This window comes from Lates calcarifer, linkage group LG8, assembly GCF_001640805.2.
Source record: "Lates calcarifer isolate ASB-BC8 linkage group LG8, TLL_Latcal_v3, whole genome shotgun sequence".
NCBI classification, from domain to species: Eukaryota; Metazoa; Chordata; class Actinopteri; family Centropomidae; genus Lates; species Lates calcarifer.
The window spans coordinates 16214502-16224630 of record NC_066840.1 but is presented as its reverse complement, the minus strand read 5'-3'; the positions used below and the strand labels follow the sequence as shown (position 1 = coordinate 16224630).

Here is a 10129-nt window from a genome sequence, read left to right as displayed (position 1 = left end):
CTCGCGTTGTTCCGTGTTACAAACACACCGAGGACTCCTCCGGCTGTGGAGACTGCCTGCAGGCTGTAGGAGGTTTGGGTGTCTCCGTGTCGGCATACTGGTGCGGCTCGTGTTTTCAGTCTTTTGATGCGCTGTCACCCCAAACGGCTGCGTCAAGCCAACCTGAAACACACGCAGCGATACCGGAAGTGATGGACAGATCCTTTGAAAGTAAGAGAGATAAGAGATATCGTGACACTTTTCATCCTAAAAGAATTATCTGTGAAATACATTTACATATAAATAATTTAAACAAGCTTCCCTAACGCCTCAGTAATTACAGAGGGAAAAGAGGAGGGGATGCAGGCGCATAATGGCAGGAAGCAGACTGATTCTGGACTGGCAGTTATTCTGGAAATAAATACACAATAATCTATAAATATACCACACACTCAGTACTGTGGAAAGGTTTTAGCCACTAAAAATAAAGTGAGGATACCATGAATAGTTCTTATTCATCAGTTAACTTTACACAAAGTGCTCTAAACAGAATAGTATTACAAAGTACAAGCACAGAAATATACACAATTTTATATCTATAAGGATATAAAAACAATAGAAATAGGAGTAGAAACAGTGGATTTAGTTAGATTAGAAGTGTTGGCCAGGTTATTTTCAGCAGCCCCACATGTGGTATCTTCCACAGGTCACTGTGACTTTGACTACTGCTGCTGTTAAAGTAGGTGGTGGTTAAAGTAGGTTTCTGAATCAATCTGAAACAACCACAATACTCATCTTTTTATTGTTTTATTGTATAGGATTTATTGTGAATTGAGGTGAACACCACTGCTGTTCTATCCGGACTATACTTCTGCCAAACTCACTGCTACTGCTCACTGCTACAGAGAGAAATTTGAGAATATGCAGTGAGGAAACACACTGTAGTTTTATTACTTACAGTATTTGTCCTGTCCAAATGGAACCACTGTAGAGGGCGAGCGTAAGGAGATCAGTTTCCTCTGCGCCTCCATTTTTAGTCTCCAGCAGCAGGGTGGACTTGGCCCTGTTATAGTGACCTGCAGGCCTGTGAATGAGGCAGCACACACTCACACACACTGAACCACCTATTAAAACTTCACTCAGTCTTCTCATTTATTTTTCACACAGACATTTCCTCATTATAATATTATTTATCAAGGCTGCAGGCTCAACAGAACACATTAACATGCTGTGATCCATGTGAACAGAACCAGTTTTATGTTTGTTCAGCTACTTATGTAAACAAGGATTTTCTGTTTACAAGGCCCGTTGAGAAGGACGCAATCTGTAGTGACATATCTAACATTTCCATTTCAAAACTGTCCTCTGTGTTGCTTAAGTTTGTGTCAACATGACCTGTCACCTTAAATAACTCCTGTCCTACTTTTACGGGAAAAGAAACAGTTACAGTTACATCTGGCTGTGTAACTACAAAACGACAAAGGGAGTTTGTCCTTGCATATTTCACCATGAAATGTGGTACAGCTTCAACACACAGCTCACCCCAAATCACCCCGACCTCTGCCTGTCTAATCAGATCTCATCTAAGTCAGTGACACGAGCCTGGCGTTGTGAGGGGGGTCGACGCAAACCAATGAAGGCTTGTCATTACTAATGCATGTGTTTTGTGAGGCAGTGGCGTGGGTCACTGACTTCAGTCTGCAGAGGCTGTGTGCTCTGCGGAGACACAGGGGAAGTGGAAGACGGAGACGTCATTACAAAGCACCAGACATGCCCTGTGTGCTGTGTTACCAGCCAGGCGGGTCAGTGAAAGGGTACACTGAATGTTGACGAGACTGAAGTGAACAATTTGTTCTCAATTAGTTTTGAACAATCTTTGACAACATGGTTAACATTTTTGGGAAATATGCTATTGCTTTTGTGCCAAGAATTAGATAAGATACCAGCAGCTACAGCCAGCAACTGGCTAGCTTAGCTTAGCATAAGGACTAGAAGCACATGGAAACATCTAGGTTGCCTCTCTCCAAAAGTGTGTGCAAAAGAAATAATACAACACACAACCCCCTATAGACAGATATAGATAGACATAACATCTTAACTGGTGGGCTTTGAAAGTGCTTGTAGGTGGAGTTTTGTTACCTTTGAACAGAGTCAGTCAAACAGTTTCCCCCTGTTTCCAGTCTTTACACTGAGCTAAGCTAACTGGCTTCTAGCTACAGTTTCACAGACATGAGCGTGGAGTCAGTTTTCACACATATAGCCCTGCAGCTAACAATTACTATTATTATCGGTTAATCATTCAGTCTATAGAAAAACGACAGAAACTGGGACAAACGGTGAAAAATGTTTGTCCCAGTTTCTCAGAGTCCACAAAGACTCTGCCAACAGCAGAAATCCCCCAAACATATTCAATTTAATATGATATAAAACAGAGAAAAGCAAGAAATCTTCAAATTAAATTGCATTTTTGTATAAGAAATAGCTTTAACTAGTAACTGAATATCAAAATAGTTGCAGATTATTTTTCTGTTGACCAGCTAATCGATTTGTTAATGAATAGTTGTAGCTCTATTCATGTATCTCTGCAAGAATGTGAACAAGCCTGTTTCCCAAATAGACAAACTATCCCTTTAAAGATTGGTCAAAACCAAAGGGAGAACAAGTTCATCATCTCTTCTCATCTAGCTCTAGGCAAGACAACAAAAAGAGTCTTTCCCAAAATGTGAAACTGTTCCTTTAATGTTGATATTTTATAGCAGAAGCTGTGAGAAAGTCTAACTGTAACTGAGGTTGCAAAATCATTGGGGTGTGGGGGGTGGTGGTGGTGGGGGTGGGGGTCTCTGAAACACGTCTGCAATGTAGTGAAGAGGAGCAGATGGAGGTGTGGTCCTCAGCTGCTGCTGTTTTTTTCTGCATGTGTGTCTAAGTGTGTGTGTGTGTGTGTGTGTGTGTGTGTGTGTGTGTCAGTGTCAGCTGACACAGGGCTGTGGTTGGAGTCCAGGATGAGTCCACTCAGCAGAGGATTTGACATCAGTTTAATGATATAATGAGATAAGGCCTGTACACAGACCACTGCTCCAGCAGTGCTGTCATGAAACATTTATTTGTCTAAAGTATAATTTCATCATAGCTGCAGAAACTCTGCTCCTCAGTCTGTTTTCTCCAGATTTTCCTACCATAAACATCAGGATACAAAATTGTCATATATGTGCATTGATGTGTATAGAAGCACAACAAACATATATGTTCAGTACAGAGTAAACTGAAATTTACCTGCAGGGGAAATTCATCTTAGTTTGTTGAGGACTAAAACATACATGTTGTTCACAGAGACTGTATGAAGCTCAGCAGCCTTCTGGCAGTGAAAACAGCTCCTGTGAATACGAGGCCATCTAGTGGCTAATGCTGCATCACAACGTGTTGTGCTGAGTTATTGTATTAATAACATTACATAATAGACTATGTTGATCCCCTGCAAGAGGTAGAGTAGGACATTGCTCTATCTCTGTGGAAAGTAATTGTTCCTCTGTCCTCGCTGTTTTGCATCTTCTTAGTTCCTCAGTTCCTTCATTACAGTAACAATTCCTGGCTCCACATATAATGTTTAAACCTGTAGATTCCTTTCATCTCTCATCATCTCATCATCAAGTGTGTATTGAGGTGGGGAGCTGCTGTGTACCAATGTTATTATTGGGATAAATAAAACTGAACTGAATTCATTTTAATTTAATTGAGCTGTAAAAGTTAAAGTGGATGAATTATGTAGCTTAGAATTAATTATATTGACAGTCAGATAATTGCTTATAAACATAGTTTTTCACATTAGTCATCTTTTATGTTGAGCATTCTGAAATGTCTTTGTGTGTAAAATGTGCTCTTAAAGCTTGACTGGTCAGTAATATTAATTATTACATAATTATCCATACTGAATAATATGGACATTGTTATTTGTGAAATAATTGCCACGTCACATCTAATCCAATCAAAATGTACCTCACAGGTCTATAGTAAGCTTCAGTTCCAATTATACCTGTAAACTCATCTCACGCACATTATGGTGTGACACCTCCTTCGCCATCATCACAGTTATAATGTCATTACCTCCCTGAGTGTGTGACTGAAGTTGTGCGGCCTAAATCTGTCTAAACGCTCGGCATGCCGCCACTTTCAGACTTCAACAGGAAAAGGAGATCACCGCACGTCACAGGTCACACCACCAGACACATTTAGTTCTCCCTGTACAGATATATACACCTTAGTTTGGTCTATTTAAGAAGAACCACGCCATCCAATGGGATCAACGACCGGCTCAGGAGACTCTGGGATTGGCTGAAATACTAATACAACATTTCCCAGGTTGCACCTCCCACATGGGGTGACTAAAGGCTTAGTGTGAGCCCAATTAGTTCTGTAGTTGGTGGGTACAAGATGTTAGTAGAGACGAGCACCCAAACAAATGCATGGACATAGACTTACTTCTGTGAGTATTCCCTGAATTTCTTTTAGCTTTTTAGATTTTTAACGTCACACTTTTTACAGTTAATGTAGTTAATTAGTTGTATCAGGTACTGGTCATTTAGTGCCCACTGAATTTAAAATGTTTTGTTTTAATCCACTGATTCACTGCATCATACTGCACATGTGAACTGCTCACCCATTGTTTGTGTGTACTGAGATTGACGTGCTGTTCTGCTATGTTTTTTAGAAGATATTACAGATATATTAATAAAAAAATATTTCTATCAGTGATGAACACAAAGTAATCTACTTTAGATTAGATTGATTGACTGTAGATTGATTGTTTAAATCAACAGGAGTTTTCTTTGTGCTTAATATCTCAGTTTCTCATTTTATTATTACTTTCTGAGATCACTAACTTAATTTTTAATTATATGTGCCAAAGTATGGACTAGAGCAACAACGAAAAAGGTTTGGAACAAATTATTGTAGTAGATTATAAAATGCTTGAAGCGATAAAAGTCACTAATCTGTATGTTTTTTATGGCAAAAACAATATCTGTTCAGTTTCTTTGAACATACAACATTCAATAATAATCGTCAATAATAGTCCTCTAAAATCTCTTTAATAGAGCAAACAAATCTTTTACAGTCAAACTTCAATACTGTACACGACTTGCACGATAACTGCTGATATTGACTCTGTTGCTCTGAATGTCTAAAATACTGCAAGTTCAGATGTCTGGGCAAAGTCCTCTTTTCAAACGTGGAAATCGTCCTCATTTACACTATAGTGGAGGAGGTGATGACCCCATTGTCAACTACAGCCAAAACAAATGTGGGTCGGCTTGTTAACAACACTTGTAAAAGGGGGCCAATCTGAACTGGCTTTAGCAGATTACGGAGCCTGAACAGATGCACTGGAGAATGAACTGAGAGACCTGCTGTGTGTTTTTTTTTTAGCACATGGCCTGACTACCTCAGACATACCTGCTGTGTGTGTATTACAAGACTAGAGAGGACCACTTATAGTTTCCTGGACATGGACAAAAGATTTTACTGTGCTCACACATCATCAGATTGTATTTGAAAGGCTATTGTCAAAACTAGTTATTGAGAAAAAGGTAAATAATCCAAGAAACTGTACAAGATAAGATTTTAATTAAACTAAATTTTTAATTTTTCCCTCAAAGTGGGCTAAAGAATGCAAGACTACAGCTAATTTCAGATTCTGTGGAGGTAGGCAGAGATACTTGGCAGTGAAAGCACTGACTGGATGTCTGACCATCTGTAAAAAGCCTTCTAAGCTCACAGGAGACAGACACAAAACATCTTTGTGCTGGACTTGGCCGTGGCCCCCTGGTGACTCAACCGGCCAACTCTACCTGTGTGCGTCTGTGTGAGTGAGTCATACTGAGGCCTGACCGTCTGTCTGCAGGTACCAGTTCCAGAGAAGATGGTGGCCTCTGTGTTCGCCTTGCCCACCTCAAGTAAACATGTTCAACCTGATGAGCAACTGCTGCACCTGGGTCTCCAAAATACAGGAGCCAATCAGGTAAAAATGAAATAAAAGAAAAGAAAAGAAATCTTGAAAAATACTGATGAAAATCAAAGTTTGAGTCTAAAAGAGGAATGCATTCAGCAGCACATATCCTGCATTAGACAAAACATAAAAAGACCCCAAACAATCAAAGAAACAAACAAAACCTGTTATAGGCATCATAAAAGTAGACTTTATGGCAGAACAGTAGCATTAGATTGCACAGGTGTACCTAGTAAAGTGGACACTGAATATAAAGCTATATGTTGCTTCTTTATTTCAAACTCTATGCTGTGTATACTTCTCTACAGGAGAGTGACCATTCTTGTCGTTGGTCTTGACAAAGCAGGAAAAACATCCTCTATCAGAGGAATGTTAAAAGGTAATTCAACAGTAACTTTAATACTGATTGACAAGCGTATAATAAAAATAGAACAAATAGTCAACCTGCTCTTTACTGCGCGTCTTCTTCAGTCCCCCATGGTGTGGAGGCAGGACCCACCCATGGCTGTGTAAGAAACGAGCTGAGGGTGGAGAATTACCTGGTCACCCTGCTGGACGTTGGAGGATCAGCGGAGTCGAGAGGAGCCTGGAGGGAGCTCTATGGAGACGCCCATGGGATCATCTTTGTGGTGGACTCCAGCGACAGGCACAGGATAAAGGAGGTCAAGGAGGTCCTGGCCGACCTGCTGAAACAACCAAGAGTGGCAGGAAAACCCATACTAGTGTAAATATATTCAACTTCATGTCTGCATTTTACAGCACCCTCTGGTGGCTGATTAGGAAAAATACAGGAATAACTGTAACTCACTCAGACCTGTGCTGAAACTTCTTCTGTTTCAGGTTGGCAAACAAACAGGACAAAATGAACGCTTTGCTGGGAAGTGAGCTGATTGAGATCCTGTCTCTTGAAAAGCTGGTTAACCAGAGCCGCTCTCTGTGCCATATTGTAAGTATGGGTCCTGCCAGAGAAGCACAGAACTGTGGAGGAGCAGGCAGACAGACACTTTAGAAATGCAGACAAACTGACCTTTTCCCTTTCCCTTTTCAGGAGCCTTGTTCAGCCTTAATGGACCTGCGACGGTGGTCGGACAGAAAGACTCTACGAGGTCTTCGCTGGCTGCTGCGTGCCGTTTGTCTGGATTATCCTGAGCTGTGTACTCGTGTAGCCCAGGACAGCAAGAGGCCCCTGGAGCCAAGAGAGAGGGTGAAGAATGGGAAACCAGAGAAAGTTCGCAGAAAAACCAAGGTGGAACGGTAAGAAAAACCTTTTATATTCAGAGAATTTGTAGGTCAAGTCAACATAATCTTTTACACAAAAGAATTAGAGATAAACTCTTATATTAAACAACTTCTCACCTCAGAATACGATCCAGCAAGTCAGATCTTCGCCAGGTGCATCGGCCCAAAGACAAAGAGAAAAAGACCAAGGGTGAAGGAAAGCTGCAACCTATTCGAAACATGCTGCAGAAGGTCAGGGAAACATCTTACATCTTTTTCTACAGACATAGGCAATTATTTTCTTGATTAATTGATTAGTCCATTGGTCTAGAAAATCTGAGAAAATAGAGAGAAGTGTCCATCCTGGTTTAAAACACAAAGATATTCAGTTTCCAAGCAAAGAGGACTCATAAAACAGCAAATATTCACATTCGTGAAGCGGGATCCAGACCATTTTTCTTCAAAATGGTTGATCATTTATCAAAACTGTTGCTGATTAATTGTCAATTTTCCCAGGAGTCCACACTGAAAAAGAAGCTGAAGACAAAGACAAAGAAGAAGAAGCCGGTTAAGGTCAAGGAAGGTGAAAAAGATCCAGAGGAAGCAAATGAACAAGAGGAGGAGGAGGAGGAGGAGGGTGACGGTAATGAAGGAGAGCAAGAAAACTTGGGTCATAGAGAGAAAGCCAGCAGCGCCCTGATCCCTCCTAAAAAAGGCAAACTGAAACGCAAAACAAAGGTGAAAGAGGAGACTCTGGATGTGCCAGAATCACTGGACAACGATGAGAAGCCACTGAAAGGTTGTAATCAGTTATTAATGGACTACACTTTTTTTGGTTATTTGCTGTTAAAGAAAAAAGAAATCTAATATTTCTTTTATCTTATGTTTAGCTAAAGGTGAGAGGAAGAAGAAGAAGAAAGTTGTGAAGGTAAAGAGGAAGAACAAGATCAACACAGAGGAGATGCCTGCAGCTTACTCTCAACCTGTGGACCTCTCTGCAACCTTTGGTGAGCCTCATCCACTTCTTCCATCCACCAATCAAATACAGTAACACTTTGGACTGGAAAAAAAAAATCCAGACTTTTGTTTAAAAAGATTGACCTTGTCTCCTGATAGATCTTTACCGAAAAGCAATACTGGCTCTGAAGGAACGTCAGGATCAGGGACAGAGAGAGTGAGGCCTGGTTTGTGTCCTGCCGAGTGTGAGGATGTGGTCCACAGCAGTAGTACACAACAACAACAACACACTACAATGCTACACAAACTCTCACACCCACAGATTCAGACTGCTAATGTATATCTTTATCACCTTTTATAGACTTAAGACCTGATCCCGGAACCTTTGGAGAGAAACTGCAGATTCCAATGTGTAGTGAAGGGCAGGTCTGTGTTAACATGTAATCATAGAAAAATAACATTAATAATAAACATTTTAAAAAGATAAATTAAAAATAAATGTGTGCTTGGCCAAAAAAAGTTCAAGGAGATTTTGTTTGTATGAATCTATGCAGTTTTGATTGTAATGGAAACATGATTTTTGAGCTGAATTCCTTTTTTTAAAATGATTATTTGAACAATTTTCCAGTGATGAGCAGTGCACTGAGCTTGTTGTAGAGGTGAACAGATCTGTGAAATTGTATAATAAACTTTTTGTTACTACTTGCATGGCATGTCTCATGTTTACATTACAGCAGCAACAGGTACACACAGACAAGAAGATTATTTATCAGAATTCATACTCAAATAAGATGGATTCTGTTTTTTCTTCCTTTCTGACGTTACATAATCACTCAGATCTGAGGTACATTTTGATCTGTCAGATCTGAACCCCTTTGTGGAAGCCTTCCAGTCATCTCAACCATCTTCCAAAATCCACAATATTTCCTGGAAAATTTCTGTACTTACCCAGATGGGTATTTACTGCTACAGCTTCTGGATTTGGCAGAGGGATTTTGGACTTTCATCAATATTGATTCTACTGTCCTAGACTTAAGCAATGACAAAACTTGTTAAATTGACTAGAGATAAAGATAATGTCTGTGGTTTTCATCATGTTTTAATTCCTATAGTAACACTAAAATTCCTAAAATTGTATTAAAATTGAGTCATCTAAACACATGGAATGTCTTTTTGAAATATAACACTGGGAAACAATTGTTTTTTACCAGGCAAAAAAGAGAAAATCTCTTGTTTGATCAGGGTTTGTTAGGCTTTAAAAAAAGCAAGAAACTGAAGAGGATAAGATATAATGTGGGACCTATCAGGGGAATATAGATGGCTTTTTATGCTAAAGGAATGAGACTAGGAGGCTTAACTGTCCTTTCACATTCAATACAAACAGAGCTGGCCCATATCTTTAAAAATTCATCAGCGCCACAGCTGCTAGGACCAACTACTGTCTACATAGTGTTATTAATAAAGAATTAATATGGTGTTTTTTATCCTTTAGGACCACAAACGCCACCTGAGTGAGTCTCATCGAAATCTTTATATATATATAGTAGGCTTTTAGTCTTTAGTTCACTGTACCCTACTCTGGTTTTTAATGAGAGTTTTTCTGCTTACCGGGTTTTTTTTTTTTAACTGTGCTGCCTTGAGACATACTGGTCTGACACACTAGGGAATAAAATCTGTCTGATTTTATTTCTGATGTGCAGACAAAAGAAAAACCTTCCCCCATGGCCAAATCAACCTGCTTGGGGACCCACAGCCAAAAATGAGCTGCAGTTTTTTTTTTTTTCTTTTACAGTTACACAATTTTTCTGTGCTAGAGCAGCACCTGGCTCTACTTGCTGTGTGGTATTTGATTAAACAAATCAGTTCAGGAGTATGCAACATAGAGTGCATCAGCTGATCAATAATCATTAAGAGATTAAACCACAATGGAGATCATCAGTGACTCATATAAAATAGTTACAAAACTAGAAAATA

At 39.7% G+C, this 10129-nt stretch overlaps 1 protein-coding gene across 1 annotated transcript; it reads left to right on the top strand.

Moving 5' to 3' along the window:
• The first annotated feature begins 73 nt into the window (after window positions 1-73).
• arl13a (ADP-ribosylation factor-like 13A) lies at window positions 74-8857 on the top strand. Its single transcript, XM_018660186.2, has 10 exons — window positions 74-210; window positions 5876-5992; window positions 6289-6359; window positions 6452-6704; window positions 6821-6926; window positions 7029-7234; window positions 7342-7450; window positions 7715-7997; window positions 8089-8205; window positions 8315-8857. The coding sequence occupies exons 2-10, from the start codon at window positions 5934-5936 to the stop codon at window positions 8374-8376; spliced, it is 1266 nt and encodes a 421-aa protein (XP_018515702.1). The 5' UTR covers window positions 74-210; window positions 5876-5933; the 3' UTR covers window positions 8377-8857.
• Window positions 8858-10129: the final 1272 nt, after the last annotated feature.